The 23,251-nt window shown below is 42.0% G+C and overlaps 1 protein-coding gene and 1 long non-coding RNA gene across 3 annotated transcripts in view; one reads left to right on the top strand and one right to left on the bottom strand.

Moving 5' to 3' along the window:
* Positions 1-1,719: 1,719 nt before the first annotated feature.
* Positions 1,720-3,311, bottom strand: LOC122726777. Of its 2 annotated transcripts, none has more exons than XR_006352817.1 (2): positions 3,175-3,311; positions 1,720-2,362 (listed from the first exon to the last, which is right to left on the bottom strand). It is a non-coding gene; the product is annotated as an uncharacterized LOC122726777 (long non-coding RNA). The 2 variants fall into 2 exon arrangements; XR_006352816.1 differs by lacking the exon at positions 3,175-3,311 and adding an exon at positions 2,929-3,160.
* Positions 3,140-23,251, top strand: part of FAM20C (FAM20C golgi associated secretory pathway kinase) — a 153,357-nt gene continuing 133,245 nt past the window's right edge. The window contains exons 1-2 of the mRNA XM_043964715.1: positions 3,140-4,978; positions 7,293-7,471. Of these exons, the coding sequence (XP_043820650.1) occupies positions 4,353-4,978; positions 7,293-7,471 (805 nt within the window). The 5' untranslated portion in view covers positions 3,140-4,352. The remainder of the gene's footprint in view (positions 4,979-7,292; positions 7,472-23,251) is intronic.

Below are 23,251 nucleotides of genomic sequence, written 5' to 3'. Positions count from 1 at the left end.
GGAAAATCCCAAAGGCTAATCCATTTCAAGACCAGAAGAAAAAAAATAAATGAGCCATTATTTTTTCATTTTTATGTTTATTCCCCAGGGTGACTTAAAATCTTTCTTTGCTAATATTAAGATTATTTTGTATTCCCTAAGAATATACCAACTGATGGAAAGGAGGTGGCCCAAAAGCATTCTGAGGGATTGAGGAAGAAGCCATTTTGAGTCCTTCCCCTCCACCATTGGCCTGCATAGCTAATCCAAAAATTGAGGTAGTATGGAGTAGTGAAAAGAATGCTGGGTTTGGAATCGAGAACTGATAATTAGTATATTAGCTCTAGCACTGTGTGCTTATGGGCTAGTCCCTTTATCTTTCATCTCAATTTCCTCATCTGTAAAATGGGTGTGGTAATCTTTGCTAATCTCATGGAATTATTGTGAGTAAAGGCGAGATGGTATAGTCAACCAATCAGTCAATAAGAATTTATTAAATGCTCACTATATACCAGGAACTATGCTGTGTTGGGGATACAAAGAAAAGTTAAAAAACAAAACAAAACCAAACCTGGTCCCTTGTCCTCAAGCAACTCATGTTCTAAAGGGGAAAATAACTGTACACAGAGATTACAGATTATATATACATTAAATGGAAGATATTCTCAAAGGGAAGGGAACATGGGGAGAGAAGACAAAGAGGGATGGGAAGATGAGAAAGGTCTGTCTTCTGCAGAATGTAGGAACAGTCCTGGCCCTGTGGTTAGAAGACCTGAGTTTGAATTCTGATGCTTTTTAACAGTATCTGTGTAAACCTGCAAAATTATTTTGCTTCTCCTGGTCTCAGTTTCCTCATCTACAAAAAAAGGAGGGTGAACTATAGCAATTGTCCTGAAACCTTTTTCTGACATGGACCTCTTTGGCAGTCTGATGAACCCTGAGGTTCCCTTCTTGGAATATTTTTACAAGAAAAAAAAATAAAGCACAAAGGACTACAAGGTGTTATTGGCCCAGAGCAAAGAACCTTCTCCTTGAGAAACTAAACCAAAGGACAGATACACCTAAAGAGATAAATGGAACCGGATCTCCACACCACCCTTCATTCCAGTCTCCCTCATCCCAGTCTCCCTCATCCCAGAGGAGATAAAATTAGGTGTGGCTGCGGTCTTTGTGGCTCGAGGAGCAGAGAGATGGCTTGAGATATCCATAGCCACTCCTCACCCAACTCCTCCAGCCACCACCAGTGGGGGATGGTCCTCCCTCAATAAGAGAACTTTCCACAGTCAGATGACCATCAGTCCTCTATAAAAGTATCTGCCCATCACCTGCCTGAGGAGATTGGTATTTTAGAGCCACGCCCTGTGCCATGCCTTCTCCCCATAAGAAGTCCAAGGATTTCTCTCTTGGTTTCCCTTCCCCACCCCCTGAATAAACTACTATCTTATTCTATTGGTTCTGTGTGCAAGAGGGTGTAACTCTTTAAAGAGGAATTCCTAAGGACCCAAACACCAACTCCTACCCCAACCCCAAACCCCTACCCCATCCCAAATCCCCTACCCTATTTCCCCACAACTAAGGGAAGTCAATTATTTCAAAATCTAATTATTAAAAGTTTGTAAAAAGACAATTTCAATATTTGTGCTACCTAACTCAGGGCTGTTCTGGGTAGAGAGAGGGTAATATAAGCAATTATATTGTTATTGTTATATTGTTAATATAACATGACAGTGTAATATAAAGTTACATTATTAGTATGTTATGATTGTAAATAAACAGAAATGTTACATTACTAATGACTGATGGTGAGCAATTATATTTTAATATAACATTATGCTATATTATTAATATATCTGTAATATGAGTCAACAAGCATTTAGTAAGTGCTTACTGTGTGCAAGGCAGGGAAACAAATGAAAAGACCTCAATATTAGATGAATGCTCTAAATGGTCATTATAAAATAGGTTCTTAAACTGAAGTCCGTGAAGTTGTGTGTATACTTTTAATTTTAATAATTATATTTCAGAATAACTGGTTTCCTTTGTAATCCTATGTTGATTTTAACACATTTAAAAATCTTTTTCTAAGAAGAGGTCAATAGGATTCAACGGACAGCCACTTGGGGGGTGGGGGTGGGGGTGAGAACGGGGCTGGGAGCAGTCCATAGCGCAGAGTCATACAGGGATTCCATCCCAAAGTAGGCAAATACACAGAGTTCCAGCTGCATATTCTTGCTTTAATCCCAACTTCAAGATCCAGGTAATTCAAGGGTTAAAGACAGGGCTGCCTGCAGCCTGGGTCCTGTTCTCATCTTGTGAGTTGTAACTGATTCCAAAGCCAAGGATTAGCCAACGTTCCCAAGGCCTCGGCAGTCTGGCATCTCATCTGCGTGGCAAAAAAAAAAAAAAAAAATCAGTAAGCACGCCCAGCTCAGGGAGTTTCAGTATTAAAAGCCTCGGGCACGGGGACACACACACACACACACACACACACACACACACACACACACACACACACACACACACACGAGTTTTTTCATCTCCCATCTCTCTCTCAATCTACCTCCCCCACCCTGCTCCAGGTCCGACTGAGAATAGGGTCAGTTGCCTGATCTCATTTTTCACTAGGGCATTATCTACTGAGCGTGCAGCCCGAGCCTATCCCAAATCCTCATGCCCAATGCCCGCTGCTTCTTGGTGGGGCTCTGCAATTTTTTTTGACCTTTTGTTGTCGGTTTAGGGAGACGTTTGAAAAAGAAGGGAAGGCGGGGGTGAAAGCAAGAAATAGACACTCTCTTCCCCCACCCCCCAACCCCAAAAAGAAAAAGCTGTCTCCTGCCCAGACAATGACATAGCAGAATTCATGTTTCCCCCAGTCTAGGCAGTCAGACTGCTGTAATACTTTGCAATGCTATTAGCATATGGTTCCTTTTCTCTTTCTTTTTTGCAAACCTTTGAGAAACAGGCGCCCTCTCCTTGCCCTGCTCGGAGCTGCAGAGGAATTGAGGGGTGAGGCCAGGGCGGGAGGAGGGGGAGAAGGAGCAAGGGAAAAAAAGGGAAAGAGAGAGCGAGCGAGCTTTGCTTTCTCGGTGGAGGCTTTCCTGTTACTATCACTGTAGCGTTTTTTTAGCCAATCTCTTAACTATGACGTCTGGGAGGCTGGATTCATGGCTTGCACATAATATTTAACACACCCACCAAGAAGTCGAGCTGCAGCAGTACTAGCCCAACCAGTCTCCAGCATGCAGTGTAGCTGAAAGGGGGTATTCACACTGCACCTGCCCAAAGCTCTCTTTTCTCTCCTCTCTGAGGTTCGCCTTCTTTTTCTCGCTTCGCCCTTTCCCCTTCTCCCCACCCCCTCTTCTCTCAGGGCAGAAATGTAAGTCGGAGCCGAGATCCAAGGAGAGACATCATCTCCCCCCCTCCCCACCCTTTTCCCCTCCCCACCCCTCGGCAGAGCAGCTACCGATTCCTGGGAGCGTCGCCTCCCCTCCCTTCCCAGCGTCCCCCCCCCCCTCCCCAGCTCCGTGCGTCCTTTGTGCCAGCTCTCCTTTTCGCCTTGGCGGCCGTGTCAACGCTGAACCCTCCAAGTGCCTGGATATCGAGCTTCAGCGTCGCGGGTTCGAGCCCAACCAGCCGGGACTCTGGCTTCCCTGGGGCGCTGGAGGTGGTGGTGGTGGATGGAAGGATTTGGAAATCTTATAAGCGCAGCATTTGAAAGCCAATGTTTGTAACCGGGCTGCGGACGAGAGCGCGTCGCGTTGCTGCTCCTCCTGCTGCATCGCGGGTCCCTTTCCAGAGGATGGGAAGACGCGTCTTCTCTAAGCACTATGGATGATTCTTTTTTCCTCTACTGACTTCTTCACGGGGTGCTGCATGTGTGTGTTTGTGCGTGGTTTTTATTTTTAATTCCCCCATCCCCTTTTTTTTTCTCCCTTTAGCCGTCCTCCATCTCTCCACCCCTTTGGGAGAGGAGGAAAACCTTCCTGAGATTCATGTATTAAGCAGAGTAACGATAATAATAATACTAATAAAAGAACAGTTTCTAGATGGCTCGCTTTTGTGAATTTTTTTGCAAACAGCTTTTTTCTAAAAACCAAAAAGGGAGGTAGTGAAGACCCCTGGCTTCTAAGTGTATTTATTTTTTAACTGTCTTATGAAGATAACTTTATTGACTTGGATTGTTTGATTTGTCCATGAGTAGAATAGCTTTATTTTTTTAAAAAGCAGCTTTTTCTGTGAAAAAGCCTCCTCCACCCACCATTCCCAACCCCTCCTCCCCCAACCCCTCCATACACACTTTTAGCTATTTAAAACTCTTAATTTATTAGTCTCCTCCTCGTGGCAACCCCCGGTTTCTTTAAGTCTCTTTGGCCATGAAAATGATCTTGGTCCGCAAATTCCGGGTGCTCATCCTCATGGTGTTTCTGATTGCCTGCACCATGCACATCGTGATCGATCTGTTACCAAAGTTGGAGAAGCGCGCGGCGAGGAGCGACGGGGACCCCGGCTGCTCCTGCTCTCACCCCCCGGGCGAGGAGGCGCAAGGCTGGGGGAAGCAAAGGACTAAGAGCGGGGCTGATTCGGGCTGGCCTAACAAACACACCCTGCGGATCCTGCAGGACTTCAGCAGCGACCCGAGCTCCAACCTCACCTCCCACTCACTGGAAAAGCTCCCCGGGACTGGAGCCGGCGCCGGGGCCGGGACAGCTGCAGCGGCGGACAGGTCCGAGGCAGCGGCGGCGGCGGCGGCGGCGTTTAAGAGGCTGGAATCCGGCGGTGGCGGAGGCGGCGTGCAGCGAGATCTCCCCCACAAACACCTCATTCAAGATGGGAGTAGGGCGAGCAAAGTGCCGCTGGGAAAGGACGGCTCCAAGCTGGTAGCTCTGTTCCAACACCCCCTCTACAATATCGCCATCCCGCCTCTCACGGAGGACGATGTCTTGTTCAACGTGGAGAGCGATATCCGATTTAACCCCAAAGCGGCTGAACACCAGGACTGGTGAGTGGAGTGGTAGAGGAAGGGGCAATGTTTCTGTGGCCACGACTGGCGAGAACACCAGGGAACCCTTAGGTTTGGGGGAGCGGGGTGTTTTCTTTGGAGGGACCGTGGAGAGCCACCGGGGGATGGGAAGGGGAGGATGCTCCCCCCCAAACCACTCTCAAGTTTTGTTTTACATTGCTAGCACAATAAGGTTTTCCCATTGCAAGTCCGAAAGAGGTTGAGGGGTGGGGATGGGGGTGGGGTGAGGGTGAGTGGGACTGAATTCTGCCGAATGATTGATTATTCAGAATTGCAGGCATTACTAAAAGATGCTCAATTCACCCTAGTCCGAGCCATCGAGACCTGAAATGAAAATGATCTCTGGGTAATTCTACCCAGTCTGGGTCTTGTTTTTTAGGCTTCGAGAAAGCGAGATCCATGTGGAAGATCTTCCCTAAATACAGTTCTTACTCACCCCTCCCCAAATAATAAATAAATAATAATAAATAAACATGTAGCCCCTATTTACCACATCTCACTTAGAAAGCATTTGTGGTTTATGCTTTAAATAAGGTTGAAACCTTTTTCTGCCCCGAGAATGATTTCCTGGTGGGTCTCAGATGCACCTAATGAATCTTTAAAAAAAACAGTCATTGAGAATAAAATAAACTTGTCCATTGTACAAGGGAATCAAATGAAACCATCAGGAATGAACCTTTGGCCGAAGACTGACAATTGTCCTTTGAACCCATCTCAGCTGGGAGGTAGGGAAGGCTTTATGTGACTCTCAGGTGACTGTTTGGGCATCGAGGGATCTTTCCCTGAGAGTGGACCACCTTTTAAAAATGGCCTGGTCTAAGCCCTTCCTCCCTTCTTCCCAACTTCCCAGATCAAAATAAACAAACAGATATTGTAACCCAGAGTAGTGAAATATTAACTCCCTCCAAGGCCAGAGAAAGTAACTACCAACCGGTATTTTATATAATAACCTTCTCAATGAACAGATGGTAAGAAAACTTCAAGATGTTGACGTCTGCCTGCCTATTCCCCTTCTCTCTTGAAATATAGGTTGCCTTTTCTACCTCCACTGCCCTTCAGCCCTTGAGGTGTTTATCCAGTCCCTCCCCCCCACCAACTCCTCCCTCCCTCCCCCCTCACCCCCCCCCAGCATCCAGTGTGCTCTGTACTTTGCCTTGCCCACTAATTTTTAAAGGGAAAGCTTGAAAATTTGAAGGGGGCGGGGAGGGAAGATATTCAGAGACTTGTCGCTAATACAACAGCACCCTCTCTCCCACTCAGAGACATTGTTCAGGTCTCTGTCACTGCTTGGTACATACAGTGAGCATGAGACAGGCAGCAAGAGAGCAGCCACTCTTGGTTTCTGTCTTCCATCTCCTTCCCTTTTCCATTTTGTGTTTGGGTTTGCAGAACAGAATCTCATCTAGAGGGGGTGACCTTTTTGGCCCCAAGTTAACAGCTACTTAGGAAAGTTCCATTTTCCTCCCTTGACTCAGCTCCATGCTGCAGTCAGAGGGCTATCCACCTTGCCCATGTGTACCACTGACCTCTAGAATTGAGGGATTTGATGACAGAGCAAGTGGGTGGAAGGTCTGATATCAGCCTGCCCCTCTTGTTCCTATTAGCTATTGCTCCCTAGGCTTATATAATTAAAATCAATTTAGCACTTAGCATAATTCATACACCTCCTTGTTAGAACAATAGCTTAAAGCAAAAGGCAGATTTCCTGCAGACCTGGGACATATTTGTGATTTACATTTAGAAGGCAGTCAAAGGAAATTGTGTTTCCTTTGCTCCCCAGGAACAATCTACAGTATAATATCTTAATTTGACATTATAATTGTCAGGCAATTTTCAGGACGTATTCTTCATACAAAAGAGAGGCTCTGGATGGCTTTGACATTTTGGTGTCAGTCTTGTTTAAGTTACAGTCATTCTACAGAGTCTCCAGAGAGTAAATAAAGATTATGGTCTTTAAAGATGTACTAGATGTTAAAACATACAGACAGACAAATACACCTATATACACCTTAACCCACAAATCCCAACTATAGTGCCTTCAGTAAAGATGCATTCCAACAATGTTTAGGAAATGTATTTATTTTAACCCAAGGTTGTTGTTTTGTTCTTTTTTTCAACTTCTACCAATGACAGGACCAAAAAAATGTTTTCTTTTAGCTACTCACATGTCCTTCACATTCATTGAAAGATGAACATTCCTTTGCCCTTTATTAGTTATTGATTCATAAAAACCCACAAGTAAATGTTTGTTTTTCCCTATTCCTTCTCCCCCCCCCCCGCCTTTTTTTGGTAGGCAAAATGAAGGTAACGAAGATGAAGAATTTTTACCCACTGGGGAAACATCTGTCGACACCTATCCCAACTGGCTAAAATTTCACATTGGCATTAATCGATATGAGTTATATTCCAAACACAACCCTGCAATTGGAGCGTTGCTGCAAGATCTGGTCTCCCAAAAGATCACCAGCGTTGGTAGGTGTTCATTTAACTTGGTTCTCTTTGGTTGTTCAACCTGCCCTCTGAGCTGGGGTGTTTCTGCTGCTATCTGCTGATACCTCCTTTAAGTGAGTGGTATGAAGTCAGTCATTCATTACTAAAGCATTGCTTCCGGGCCCTATTCAAGTTGGCACTCATTTTGGGTTACAAGCCTAAGAGGCTTTCTGAAGGGAATGCCTTGGATGCACTTAGCACTAAATGGGCTTTTACTATTTTGCTGCAATGTGATCTTGCCAAAAAGCGGGGAAAGAGAAAACATAGTGGAATAGTTTGAATTTCATATTGGTTCCCTAGGGGAGATACTGAGGAAAGATTTCTTTCAAGGCAAGAATCATGACCTTTCCCAGAGATTCAGAGATGAATCCATGTCAGGGTTTTCCCCAAATTGGCCTTTCTCCGTCTTAGGCATCAAATGCCACAGTCTGCTACATAGTTTTGTTGCTGACTCTCTAATAGAGTACATACCATACCAGATGCTTTATGGTACTCTGGGAAGGCAGAAGCAGATAGCCATAATGAGAATTTCTGATGACTTAAAACTGTCTTCAAGTCAAGTTATGGAGCTGAGGGAAGCACAGGATTTATTTTCATAGATCAACTTGGGCAGTACATTTTTGGGGGAGTGAGGCAAAGGCACCTGCAGATTTTGCTAGTTTTGGCACGTCATGGGTAGTTTTAAAGAATTCAAGTATTTTGTCATCGGGCAAAATCAGACTAAAGCACCATATTACTTACTGGCTCGGGGAACTAGGTCAGCAGCAGCTTCTTCAGTGTTAGGGTTGGGTTTGGAGGAGTTTATTTTCCAGTATGTGGATTGGTATTTCCAAAGACATTGATTTCAAGGGGGGATGAGCTAAATGTCTCTGAAAGACAGAATCAGGATAACCTGTGGACGTGGTGCTGTGAACTATAATATAATCGGTACCTGACACAGTGCCTGACTTATGGTAGGTGCTTGATAAATGTGTATCAAACGAATAGCACACCATCTTGCATGTGCTGCCTAGGCTGAATAAGAATGTAGATAGATGTTGCGGGAAGCTAGGTGGCACTACAGTGGATAAAGCACTGGCCCTGGATTCAGAAGGAACTGAGTTCAAATGTGTCCTCTGACACTTTACACTGCTGTGTGACCTTGGGCAAGTCACGTAACCATCATTACCCAACCAAAAATAAATTAAAAAAGAATGTAGATAGATGCAATAAGAAGTCTTACCACATTATAGGTGGTAGAAAGATTGATGGATAGCGGTCCTTACATACATATATTCATACATACATACATACATGCTTCATTGTTCTTTACTGTTGTGAATTGGAGGCATTAATGGGTAGTCCTTTCCAGAATCTTGTAATTCAGAAATACAAGAGAAACAAGAGTCATTTGGTTTCATATGTTAAGGAAGCAAATACATTTGCAGGAATTCATATGGACCCAGGGTTCTTTGTTGGTTTTTGGTTTTGTTGTTGTTGGCTTTTTTTGGACTCTGAATGCCAGATGCTCAGTTTGTAACTAATAGAGTAGGAAAGACAGCTTCTTCCAGAGTTTGTGTTAATTGTGTGTCAGTAAAAGAGAAAGAATGAATTGAGCGCTCATCCCTAGTCTTCACATGCTGACCTTGAAGAATCGGTCGGCCAATTCTAGCAACCTGTCACCAGGACCATCAGCAATTCAAGCTTTGGCTTCTCTCTCTCTCTCTCTCTCTCTCTCTCTCTCTCTCTCTCTCTCTCTCTCTCTCTCTCTCTTTCCAACAATCCTCCCTTGTCCCCTGGCCCTTCCAGTCACAACCCTTGAAAAATCTGAGCAGCAGATCTGAACAACACTTGAACAGCCTGGATTTGATGATTTAATTTAATAGTGCCGTGCACCTTGTGGCATTGCCACTGGGAGCCCAGGGCATTGATGGCTCAGTTTTCCAAGCTGCTTCATGTTGGTCCCATGCATTTGCAATTGAGTGAATGGAGAGTGTTGAGACCAACTACTGTTTGTGTCTATTAGGCAGCACAATGCCTTCTTATTTCATTAAATTAGGTGCCATAGTTAATTAACCATATATAAATACTAACCACATGATGAACATAAAGTGGAGAAGAAGGAACACTTCAAAAACAGAAACAAAAGATTCTCTCCTATAGTGGAACAGTCACAGAATGGGAAAGTAAGAAATCTAGGCTCTAGTCCCAGCCCTGGCACTGATTACTGATGTGACCCTAGGAAAATCATTTCCACTTCCTGGACCTCAGAGGAGAAGGAGAATTGTTGGACTCCCTTTCTCCAAAAGAGGGTTGTGAGGATTGAAATAGCTATGAAAAGTGTTTACCTAGGTGATACAGTAGATAGAGTGCTGGGCTCAAAGTCAGGAAGACCTGAGTTTAAATCCAGATTTCAGATGTTTACTTGTGTCTTATATGTGTAACCCTAGGCAAGTCACTTAATTGTTTCTGCCTTAGTTTCCTCAACTGTAAACCATTGATGATGAGGAGGAGGAGGAGGATGGTGATGATAACAATATGTATTTCCCAGGGTTGTTGTGAGGATCTGATGAGATAATATTCATGAAGTACTTAGCACAGTTCCTGGCACATAGTAGGTGCTTAATAATTGTTTGCTCCTTTTCTGTCCCCTGGAAAAAAATAGGAAGTGCTTTGAATTGTGCCTATAAAGTTCCAAGATATCCCATAATTTTCACCAGACACAGTCTCTTTATTTTATAGTAACAATTCATTGACACTTATTTTATTACTATGAAGGTCATTGTTAATAACTTAGGCTTGGATGTCATCCCTAAAGGGAGTACCTTGCACAAGACCTACAGAAGAGGGAAAGTCAATGGCAAAATAAAGGCTTTTTTCTGGTTCTCAATTATATTCTTGATCACCCAGCTCTTAGCACTTATTGCTTTTTAAAATCCATTCGTTCATTCTTAAGGACTTATAAATTAATATCTGCTATATGCCCAGAGCTCTATTTGGGACAGTAGGCAATGCAGAATACATATATAGAATCTTAGAGCTGGAGAAGATATTGGAGATCACTGGAAAAGAAAACTGAGACCCAGAGAGATGACTTGCCTAAGTTCATGAAGCCAGTAGTGAGCATGCAGGAATCTGGACCTCAGCCTCAGGAAACGTAGGCTCCATTTATGAGAAGAAGGTGCTAGGATTGGTTTTGGGACACAGAGAGAGAGCTCTCTTTTTTTAATGACTAGTGTTACCTAAGTAAGATCCTAGAAGCTGAGAGTATAATATTTATATCCTCAACCCCTCTCTAGTTTTGATGCAAAGTAGGAGGCTCTCTCTTCCTGATCTTTAGCTTTCCCTGCTTGGTCATCCCTGTGCTATGTTCACTGAGATAAGAACTGTGGGTTGGCTGATGTTGAACTGGATATGAGGAACATTATGACAGTGATGACCAGTGCAGTGCATGATGAATGTTAATGAATACTACATCTTTGTGGGCTCGTTCCCCCGTCCTGATAGGACCCCTCATCCCAGAGGTCCAAAAAATGGTAGCCATCTGTTAGCAGATGGCCCCGAGTACCTTATCTGCAACAATAGCTACTCAATTTCATTTCCTGCTTCTTGTTTGGGTGTGTTGGACTATAGGTTTTTTGCTTGTTTTTTTTTTCCAGAAAAGCAGACATAATTGGGTATTTTCATGGACTGTAGGCTCCATATGAGTCAACGATATGACGATGTAGCCAAAAAAAGCTAATGCAGTTTTAGGTGGCATTAATAGGAACATGATGTCCAAATTTCAGGAGCTTGTATAAAATCCCATTGTGCTTTGCCCTGGTCTGCCCAAATTTGGAGGGCTGTTTTCAGTACTGGGAGTCACAATTCAGGAAAGATTTTGATGTGTTGGAATTCTTATAGAGGAAGAAAACCAGGTTAGTTAAGGGCCTACAGACCATGCCATACAAGGATAGAATAAAAGAATGAGAATATTTAACCTGGTTAAAGAGAAGAAAAATCTCGGACCATAGGGTAGGGTATACATCTGTCTTCAAGTATTTGAAGCATGTGGAAGAGGGGGTTTATTTTTTTCTATTTGGCCCCAGATAGCAAAACTAGGCACAGTGGATAGAAGTTGCATAACAAGAGATTTGGGCTTGCTGGAAGAGAAAAATTCCTCACCATTAGGACTATCCCAAAGTGGAATTGATGTTGTTATTTGTCCTTCATTCCCAAAGAGGGCCATGATGTCGGGAGGTGATGTCATGTCTTGCAGTGAATTGGATTTAAGTGACGGAGAACTATGCAAGGTCATCAGCCTCACTCTCTCTTCCAGAGCCATCTGGGTCCAGTGGCAAGATATATATCAGGAAGACTGGAGATGACCCTGGATATTTAAGGCAATTGGGGTTAAGTGACTTGCCCAGGGTCACATGGCTAATAATTGTCTGAGGTAAGATTTGAACTCAGGTGCTCTTGACTTTAGGGCCAGTGCTCTATCCACTTCGCTACCTAGCTGCTCCCCAAAGTGGAATGGGGACAGCCAAGTAGCACAGTGGATAGAGCTCCAGGCCAGGAGTCAGGAAAACCTGAGTTCAAATTAGGCCTTAGACACTTAGTAGCTATGTGACCCTGGGCAAGTCACTTAAACCCTGTCTGCCTCAGTTTCCTCATCTGTAAAATAATCTAGAGAAGGAAATGGCAAACCACTTCAGTGTCTTGGCCAAGAAAACCCCAAATGGGGTCACAAAGAGTGGGACACAACTGAAATAAGTGAACAATAGCAACTGGAATTGGTAAAGGTAGTTTCCTTAGCCAGTAATTGCCTATACCAATGAAATCACAGCTCTAGGCCCTAATGCTTTGTAGGGTCACAAATTTAGAGCTGGAAGGGACCAAGTAGTTGTTCAACCCCCTAATTTTACATATGTGGAAAGTGAGGCCCAGAGAGATGACATGATTAACCTAAAGTCACACAGGTAGTAAATGGCAGTGCCAGGATTGAAATTCAGATCTTCTGACATCAAATCTTGAACTCCTTTCCACTGTACCACCCTCCCTTAACATAGTTCCTTGCACATAGTAAGTTTGTTCCTGTTGTTCAGTCGTGACTAACTCTCCATGACCCCATTTGGGGTATTCTTGGAAGAGATACTAGAGCGGTTTTGTCATTTCCTTCTCAAGATTATTTTACAGAAGAGGAAACTGAGATGAACATAGTTAAGTGATATTTGAACTCATGAAGATGTGTCTTCCTAAATCTAGGACCCAGGCTCTATCCATTGCATCACCTAGCAAGTAGGCACTCTACTACATAGGACTGGAATGCCCAAGGTCATCCAGCTAGCAGGGTTGAACCCAAAACTCAGATCTCTTGATTCCCATACTACTGCTCAGCCTCTGACTTCCACTCCCTCGAACCTCTGGTGAGGTCACTTTGTAGCTTTTGTCTGATAGCTATTCAGTTTAATATTGAATGTCAGCTGGTAAATATTATTGTTGGTTAAAAGATTCATCGGAGCTTCTCTAAATCTGTTTCTTGAGATTATTCAATTGAATTCAGCCTATTCAGAGCTACTTAACCAAATTCATGAAATTCTGTGTTGCATAGAATATAGATGGTTATTACCAATAGAGGTATATTTATAGCCAGAGTCCCAGCTGCTTAGTAACCAGGTTCTGTTTTCCTCTTTAAAGGGGTTGGGGATATTATCTCACTCTCTATTCAGTTTGAAATCATGCATGTGATGTCTTCAGTTTGTGCCGGCAATAATTAAATGGCTATCACATACAATTATGGATAGAGAGAATAAATGGCACAATTAACTGCTGTGTACTCCACATTAGTGTTAAAAATCATTATGGTATATAAGTATTTTGGCCAGCTCTGAGGTCTAAATACACATTTCTACAAATGCTCCATCCGGCCCTCTGACAAAGCATGGCTTTGAGAATGTGCCGGAATCAAAATAATAACTCACTGGGCTATAAATCCTAGATTGTAATTGATTTACTGAAAAGGAAAAGAAGAAATCCGTCTTGAATTGGGAAGGCTAATTGACTTGCAAGCCAGGAGGAGGGAACAGAAGGGACTGTGGCCGCCCACAGGGGTGAGGTGACTGCTGAGCTACTCACAGTCAGTGCTCCTGGCTGTCCTGTCTCCAGAGTTAATTGCTGAAGTTAGAGAGCCCAGGTGCTCTCCCTGACTCTTTATCTCACCCCTAGAGACTTCTGGACTCCTTTGGCTTTGCCTGGGCCTTTTCCTTTTGTCCTCAGTCCTCTCCTCTCACCTGACCTGAAGGCCATACACCCATTAAAATTAGAGCCAGAGGGCTTCTTAGGTCACCCATTCTAACCTTTCCCCTCATTTGAGAATCTCTCTTCAACACCTCTTACTCTTCAGATTGTTCAGGGAGGCATTATAGAGTATGTTGGAAAAAGCCCCAGAGATGGATTGGTATATTGGAAATAGCAATTAGAAGATCTGGGTTCAAATCCCTTCTTTGTCACTTATTACCTTGAACAAGTCCTTGAATCCTCTCCTAGACTTAGTTTCCAGTTATAAAATGGACCAGACAGTCTCTGAGGAATCTCCAGGTCCAAGTCTATATTCCTGTGATTCCATAATCTGGGTTTAAATACCAACACTGACTCTTTATGTGTGACTTTGGTCAAATCATTTAACTTCCATGTATCTCAATTTCCTCATCTGTAGTTGGTTTCTATGGTCCCTCCCAGCTAATGATGAAATGATGTCATTATATTGAACCTAGAAATGTCCTGAGCGGCTAGGTGGCACAGTGGATAAAGCTCCAGGTCTAGAGTCAGGAAGACCTGAATTAAAATCCAATCTCAGATACTTACTAGCTGTGTGACCCTGGGTAAGTCACTTAACCCTGTTTCCCTCAATTTCCACATCTGTAAAATGAGCTGGAGAAGGAAATGGCAAACCATTCCAGTATCTTTGTCAAGAAAACCCCAAATAGGGTCAGGAAGAATAGGACACAACTGAAATGACTGAACAACAAAAGGAACACATCATGGTAGGTAGGTAGAGGGCTAAACTTGGATTCAAGAAGACCTGGTTTGAAATTCTGCCTTTGATATTTAATAACTCTTGGCAATTCACTTAACCTTTTGGTATCTCAGACTTATCTACTAATCATTTGCAGTGTTTATCAGTAAACATTTAAACTTCTATGTGCCAGGCACTGTGCTAGGCCCTGGGAATACAAAAAGAGGCAAAAGACAGTCCCTCCCCTCAAAGAGTTTACAATCTACTGGAGGATGATTTGGAGTGGGGAGAGACCCGAGGCAGGCCGACCCACCAACAGGCTATTGCAATAGTCTAGGCATGAGATGATTGATGAAGACCTGCACCAGAGGGCTGGAAGTGTCAGAGGAGAGAAGGAAGCACATAAAAGAGATGTTGCAAATGCGAAATCAAAAGGCTTCAGCAATGGATTCGATATGAGGGGTGAGAGATAGTGAGGAAGAAAGAATGTTCTCACTCTGAGAGTGAACTCCAATAGGGGATAATAGAAAGAATATTAGATTTGTTTTTAGAGAGATCTGGGTTCTACACCATTTTATTTCCTGAGGCCTCAGTTTTCCTTTTTGGTCTTTTCCTCCTCCCCCTCCCTCCCCTTTCCCCCTTCCTTCCCCACTCCTCCAGCAGCCTAGTCCTATATAAATGCTTACTGATTGGAACAGAATTGAGACCTGTTCTAGGCCTGGAAATTGGTTGGAGGTGTGTGTGTCATTCATATGCAGTACCCCCCCCCCCCGCAAAATTAGACCTTCAGGTGTCTGCCCAGACCTCCTACAGCAGTGAGGAAAGATGCAGTCACCTCTTATTCCTTTCACTTAGAAACCCATCATGACACACCCAGGCCAGAGTGGCTTTTTCTCTCATAATACCTAGATCACAGGATCACAGCATGCTGTTGCTTGTTGTTGTTTCTCCTTCCTTCTGGAAGAGGATCATGACATCAGAAGGTGATGTCATGATTCACGGCGAAGTGGATTTAAGCAAAGTAGGGCCATGTAAAGTCAGTGCCTCATTCTCTCCCCCAGAGCCACAAACCAGGTAGCACACCATCACCTGTAAGCTGTAAGCTATTTTTAACATCAGAAGAATGTCTGAAAAGACAGAAATGGACCTGTGTGTAAAAGGCGGTGGGCAGGGCCTCTTGTACCAGGAACCCCTCAAAGGAGTAAATAAAGCCCCAGGCTACGACTTTTAATATTAAATAAATCCTAAGCAGCTGCTCTTTTAGGCTGATCCTCTCCATCTTCCCTCCTCCCCCTAGAATTTCTCCCACATCCCATTTATCTTGTGAAATAAAAACACCTTCTAGCTATATAGTCTTCTTCACCTTTCAAAGGAATGAAGTACCATGGAAAGAATTTCACTTGTGACACTTAAAACTGTATGACCTTAGACTAGTAATTTAATTTTCATGGGCCTCAGTTTCTTCATTTATGAAATGAGAAATGGGGGCAGCTAGGTGGTACAGTAACCCTGAAGTTTGGGGGACCTGAATTCAAATCTGACTTCAGACATGTACTAACTGTGTGACCCTGGGCAAGTCACTTAACCCTGATTGCTTTCCCTCCCCCCCCCCAATAATTTACAAAATGAGGAGTAGTAGGGTTTAAATTAGAAGGCTTCTATGGTCACTTCCAGCTCCAGATCTATGATGTTGACTTCTGTCCCTTTCTGTTGTCCTCTCATCCTATTTTTCCTGTGAAATAAAAAGAGCTTGTGTCTACATTAGTGCTGCTAACTTACCGAATGGAGACACTGTAAAGCAGTGGAAAGAGGACTGGCTCTTTATTTTATTTTATTTTATTTTTTGGTAAGGCAATTGGGGTTAAGTGACTTGCCCAGGATCACAGAGCTAGTAAGTGTGTAAAGTGTCTGAGGCTGGATTTGAACTCAGGTCCTCCTGAATCCAGGGTCAGTGCTCTATTCACTGCGCCACCTAGCTGCCCCCGACTGGCTCTTTATTGACTACCTCTGTGACCTTACACAGGTCACTTAAATTCTTCAGGTCTCACTTTTGTCATTTCAAAAACTAAAGGCCTGCACCAAATGATGTCTAAGGTGCTCTAGGCCCAGGGTTCAAACTGGTGGCAAAACTTCAGAAGGCCGGTACCAGATTAAAAATGGAAATGTTTAACAAAATAAATAAAAATTCAATATAACATTGATAATGTCGATTTGTTGTTTTCTAAATTGTTATGCTGCATCAGGGGTTGTTTCTACTTGAGTTTGAAGCTGCTGCTCTAGATCAGGGGGTTCTTAACCTGGGCTCTCTGAACTTCAAGGGAGAAAAGGCTGTGGAAAGTTTCTGGAGGCCCATGAACTTTTTTTTTCCTTTTTAATATTTTGATAACTGTAATTCAGTAGAATTGGTTTCCTTTATAAAATCCTATGTGTTTTAGAGGGGTCCATTTATTGGCTTCACCAGACAAACTGAAAGCTAAGAGCCCCAGTTCTAGATCCAGGATGTTCTGAAGATCCAAAGTGCCCCCCTACAGATGTCATCTGGTTTTGTTTTCCACCTCACAGAAGTCTGTAAAGGGAAGGCTTACCATCTTAGTTTTGCAAATTAGGAAGCTAAGGCTCAGGCGGAAGGGAGAGTGGGAGGGAAGGAAGAGAAGTAGACAGTATGGGAGATGCCACATGTATACAGAAGGAAAACCAGGGCCTAAAATTGTTCTTTTTACTACTCAATGAAGCCCATCATTAAGGACACAACTGCACTTTATAATCCGGCTGGAAGGCCCACAGGGCCTCCTATTAAAGTGTAATTGAAGATATAAATAAATGCAGGACCATGCCTAAGGTACTACCGAGTCAAATTTAATTCTTCAGGTAGTTTAATACCTACTATGTATCAAGCACAGTGTTCAGTGCTGGAAACACAAAGACGAAATGAAAACAAAAAACAAAGAATCCACCATGACTAAAACAACTGAACACCAGGGAGGCTAAGTGATTTACCCAAAGTCACATAGGGAGTAAGCCTCAGAGGTAGTACTGAAGCAGGGGTCCTCAGACTCAAGAGCCCGAGTTCTTATACCTGTACCATGCTGTTTCTCATGATACACATAGGAGGCTAAAAGTTGAGTATCAGTACAAGACAAATGGAAATGATAATACTTAGCAGCAATGACTGAATCTACATAATGATTACAATAATAAATGAAAGCAACTTTACAATGCGGGCAGCTGATTTCATATTTTAGTGCAGCAGACAACAGATAGGGTACAAGAAGAGGATAAAACAGGTGTCCTTGGGGATGACTAGGTGGCATAACGGAAAGAGCATTGGACTTGGGAGTAAGGAAGATCTGAGTTTGATACCTACCTCAGACACTTCCTAGCTATGTGATCTGGGCAGATCATCTAACCTCTCTAGTGCTCGATTCCCTCATCTCTAAAATGGGGATAATAATAACCCCTAGGACCAAGTTGTGATGCTCAAATGAGATAATTTATGTAAAGTGTTTTGTCAATGTGTATTATTATTAATATTATTATCATTGTTATTATACCCCTTCCCTCAAAAAACTCTTACCTGAGGAAAAGAGGGGCTTAGAAATAAGTCCTGCCCATTTGGAACCTTCTTAGATCTATCCCTTTTCCCAATTTCTGACTTTGTACTGGGCGGGGGGGGGGGGGGTCAGGATGAGGAGAATCTGAGTTCCTCCTCGTTAAGACCTCAAAGAGGGAAACAAATGTTGGATCACAAATGTGTTTTCACTTAAGTTGGTTTCTCTGTAGTTTACCCTGGATATTCCTTGACCATTCTCCATGCGACACTTAGGTCTTTCATCTGACTTTGATCATGGTGGCAAGTTTAATGGGATTTTCCCAGAGTGGACTTTAGGACTGATTACAGAAAATACATTCAGAACTGTTATGATGTAAAGATTCTTCATAGATTTATAGGCATTAGAGCTGGAAGGGACCTGATGAGATCACGTAGTCCAACCTCATGCTTTCAGACAGGGAAGGTAAGGCTTTCCCCAGTTTATAAATGATGGAACTCCGGCCTGTAGGTGAAGTGACTTCCCTGTGGTTACTGAGTCACAGAGGCGGGTCTCTTGTCTCCTTGCTGTACTTTGTTTTCATGACCCTGAACCATCTTCTAGACTTGATCTCTGGCAGGTACTGCTGGGTGCTGAGTGAATTTACAGCTATAAGTAAAAAGTTGTTGAAAGTTTTCTTTTTTCCTCCTGGATGTTGGCAGGTTTCAAATGCTTGAGGTAAGACCCACCTCCTCTCTTTTCTTTAGTCTTCACACTTCAGTTCTTGCTTGTAAGATTGAGGCAGGCTTGGGGATGACAGAGAAGACATAAAGGAGACTCTTCCAACCTAGCTAGACTTTGTTTTGAGGAACTTGAAGAGTCCTCAGAAAAACCCTGAAGTTTCAGGGAACACATTTCATAAACTTCTGGTGTAGATCACATCTTGCATCAATCAATTGGCCAATCAACATGCATTTATTAAGCACCTACTATGTGCCAGGCACTGTGTTAAGTTCAGAGTCTTAAATATAAAGAATGAAACAATATCTCCTCACAAGAAGCTTAAATTCTAATGAGGAAGATAAGGAGATCTATCTATCTATCTATCTATGTGTGTGTGTACACACATATACAAATATGTACTTACAAACATACATATAGTGTGAGCAAAAAGTCACAAAGGGATCTGATGTTTTAATAACTTTTGGAAAATTATTTTTTATTTATTTCCTATATATACTTTGTATGGTATTATGTTATTAAAATTTAAAAGAAAAATAAAGGGGTTATTAAATATTGAAACCTCTCTGTGACTTCATGACTTTTGGCCTACTCTGTATATATGTAGATAGATCATAGAGAGATAGATGGTAGATAGATAGAAATGGATGAATGGGTAGATAAATGATAGACAGAGCTATTAGGCTTTAATACCTTAAAACTGCAGTAACACTTTTGGGACACTACACAGTGTAGACATGTATGTATATATTCAGAATAAATATAAAGAGAATGTATGCAAATGGAAGGTACTTTGGGAGGGAGGGCATAGCAGTTGGGGAAATCCGGAAAGACTTCTTTACCAGAATGTGGTACTTGAGGTGGGTCTTTAGGATCTTCCTACAGCCTGAGAATTATTATCTTTGGAAGAATTATCCATACTCTACTACTCTGTAATAGTACATGATAATAGTACAGTCTTGTGGGTTCTGAACTGGATGACCAAAGAAAGTAAATTAATGATTTGATCAGTCATTCAAAAGGAATTTATCAAGTACCTTTCGTGGCCCTCTGCTAGTCACTGAAGATACAAAGACAAAAATGAAAGAGCCCCTACCTTCAGGAACCTTATAATCCACATCTTCCAAGTTGGACCTTGGTCTCTTGTAGAGCTTGGCCAGGGCTCTGCCCCTGACCTTGTTCTTTTCAACATTTCCATTAATGACTCATGAAAGCATAGATGATGTGCTTATCTAATTTATAGATGACATCAAATGGAAGGGAAAGCACCTCATTTGGATGATAGAATCAAGAAAAAATATCTTGACAGGCCAGAGCACTAAACCAAAAACGACACAATGTAATTCTTAAAAATTTGTATTTATATTTAATTTATGAAATAAAACAAATTTTCTCCTAACATAGTATAATAAAAAAGATGGTTGCACATGAAACTACACATCTATTATTCCTTTTACATATATAATGAAGTTATCATAATAGGGAGAAATGTAAAGGCCTTCTCTTGGGGAAAAAAACAAAGCCCTCATGTTCAGGATAGAGGTCTATTTTAGGATAGAGGTCTATGGCTGTGAACAGCAGTTCATTTGAAGAAAATCTAGCAGTTTCAGTAAACTGTAAATACCTTGCTTCCAGGCTAAATAATTTGCCAGCAGGCTATGTGACATCAAAAAAAAATACAATTAATGCAGTCTTTGGCACCAATTAATAGAATGTCTAAAATAAGAGAGGTAATAGTCCTGCTGTATTCTTCCCTGGCTAAATCACATTGGTAGAAGAAGAGGGAGAGGAAGAGGAAAAGAAAGGTTTGTTGAGCATTTTGTTTTTACATTACAAATACAGATTACTCCTACTTTGTGAGTAATCTTTTGTAACAAAGTAAAACAATAAAGCAAAATTAGGAATACAGTGGCCTCATCTGAAAGTGTATGCAACATTTTACATCTGTAATACCCTCCCCACCTATTTAAAAAATAACAAAAATCTCTTTTCTCTCCCTCTTACTCCATTGGGGGGAAAAAAGAAAAGAAAGATAAATTTCTTGTAACAAATCCACAAAGTCGAGGAAAAGAAATGCCCTAAGTGGATACATACAAAAATATGCATCTCATGCTTTGAACCTAATCTGTGGCCTCTTTGTAATGGATAGCACATCTCATCACTGATCCTCTGGAATCATGAATGGTCATTATACTGATCAGAGTTCTTTTAGCTTTCAAATCTGTTTGTCTTTACAGTTGTTATTGTTGTATATATTGTTCTTCTGGTTTTGTTGATTTCATTCTTCATCAGTTTATATGTTTTCAAAATTGTTCATTTTTGTAAAAAAAATTAATGTTAGAGTATAAATTGTTCCTTTGGTTCTTCTCCCATCACTCTGCATCCATTCGTGTAAGTCTTTCCAAGTCTCTGAAGTTATCTCTTTCCTCATTTCTTACAGCACAAATAGTGTACAATCACATTTGTAAACCACAAAGGATTTAGAGATTCCTTAATTGATGAGCATCCCCTTAAGTTTCCAGTTTTTTGCAACTATGAAAAAGAGCTGCTATAAATATTTTTGTATATAAAAGATGGCCTTTTCTCCTTTCTTTGATGTCTTTCAGATATAACCCTAGCAGTGCTATAGCTAAATCAAAGGGCAGGCACTATTTAGAAACTTAATAGGGATAAATGTAAAGACCTCTCAGGCTGAGGATGGAGGGGTATGCTGGGAATGACACAGTTCATGTGAAGAAAATCTAGTAGTTTCTGTGAACTGTAAATTCACTGTAAGTCAGGAGGATGTGTAGCATCAAAAACTGTAAGTAATTAATGTAATCTTGGGCTGTAATTTTTAAGAATGAGAAAGGCAATAGCCCCTGCTATAGCTTACCCTGCTTAGACCCCATTGGTAGTCTTATGTCTTTTTCTTGGAGCTACATCGTAGAAGGCTCTTGTTTGTCCTTCATTCTCAAAGAGTACCATGACATTGGGGTGATGTCATGACTTGCAGTGAGTTGGATTTAAGTGAGGGCGGGCCGTGCAAGGTCACCAGCCTTACTCTTTCTTCCAGAGTCCTATGGCAAGATATAGATCAGGTCGACTGGAGGTGGCTCCGGATGTAGTGGGGGATGTTGGCCTTTTTAAGCTAAGGCCTTTCACAGGTCTCAATTTGCCTGTGGCAATGCCCATTCAGCGATTAAGGGTAGGTAAGAAGAAGGTATAATGAGTCTAAAGGATGTCCAGCATAAATCAATCAGGTTGGTGAAGGGACTTCAAACCAGGTCATACAAGAATGACTGAAGGAACACAGAATGAATTATTTTCCCCATTATAATTTCCGCATTTTACAGTTAGGGAAACTGAAGCAAGCAAGTTAGATGCCTTGCCCAGAGTCACCCAACTAGTAAGTGTCTGAGCTCAGATCTTCCTGACTCTGTGGTCTATCCACTATGTCACCTACTTGTCTCTTAATGTAGAGACAGAAGAAACCTTACAGGCTATTTAATTTAATCTCTTCATGTTACAGATGAGAAATATGAGGCTGGACAGGCTAAGTAATTTGCCTACAATCTTAGAATCCCTCTTTTCTTTCCAAATTCAGTTCACTTCTTACATGAAGCCTTTCTCGACACCCTTAACTGCTAGTGATAGCTGTACAAAATTACCTTCTACTTATAAATCCTGGTATATACTTACAAATGTGTATTAAAAATAGACCTTTGTATGTACTGATAAGCACACATATTATCTCTCCCACTAAAAAGTATTTCTTGAAGGTAGAGCCATATTCATTTTTGTCTCTGCATCCCAGGTGCCTGGCCCATAGTAGGTGCTTATTAAGAGGTTGTGTTGTTGTTGTTTTGTTTTTGTTTTTGTTTTTGTTTTTTGTATTGATTGTCCAAGGTCTCATAGGTAATAAGTGCCTGAGGTAGGATTTGAACTCAGGTCCTCTGACTTAATGGAATTTATCAAATGGAAGATGGTTAGATTTATTTTTCTTACCCCTAGAAGGCAGAGTTGGAACCGCTTAGTAGAAATAATGTGTGTGTACGTAGAGGAGGTAGGAAATGGGTTGAATTTTTGAGAGGTAATATGTATACAGTACAAAGGCCTGGGTTTAAATCCTATCTCTGACACTGTGACAACATGTGCAAATTAGCTAACTTCTCTGAGCCTCATCTATAAAAGGAGGAGAAATCTGACACCTTCACACATTTCACTTTTGAAGAGCTGTGATTATTAGAAAGCTTCTCCTTATATCAAGGCAAAATTTGTGTCTTTGGTACCTTCATATATTACTTCTAATCCTTCCCCTAAAGCCAGGCACAATGATTTTAATTCCTTATCAGTCTGACAGATCTGCAGATACTTGAAGACAGCTATCATGTCTTTCCTAAGTCTTTTCTCCTCCAGGCTAAACATCTGTAGTTAATTCATCTGATTCTCCTGTGGCATAATCTCAGCCTTGCTCTGCTTCAGGATGCTCTTTATGGCCTCCCTCAGTTATAGAGTTGAGAGCTAAATAATACTCCA

Source organism: Dromiciops gliroides, chromosome 1, assembly GCF_019393635.1.
Source record: "Dromiciops gliroides isolate mDroGli1 chromosome 1, mDroGli1.pri, whole genome shotgun sequence".
In the NCBI taxonomy this organism is placed as follows: Eukaryota; Metazoa; Chordata; class Mammalia; order Microbiotheria; family Microbiotheriidae; genus Dromiciops; species Dromiciops gliroides.
The sequence above is the reverse complement of the archived record's forward strand: the minus strand, read 5'-3'. Positions and strand labels throughout refer to the sequence as shown.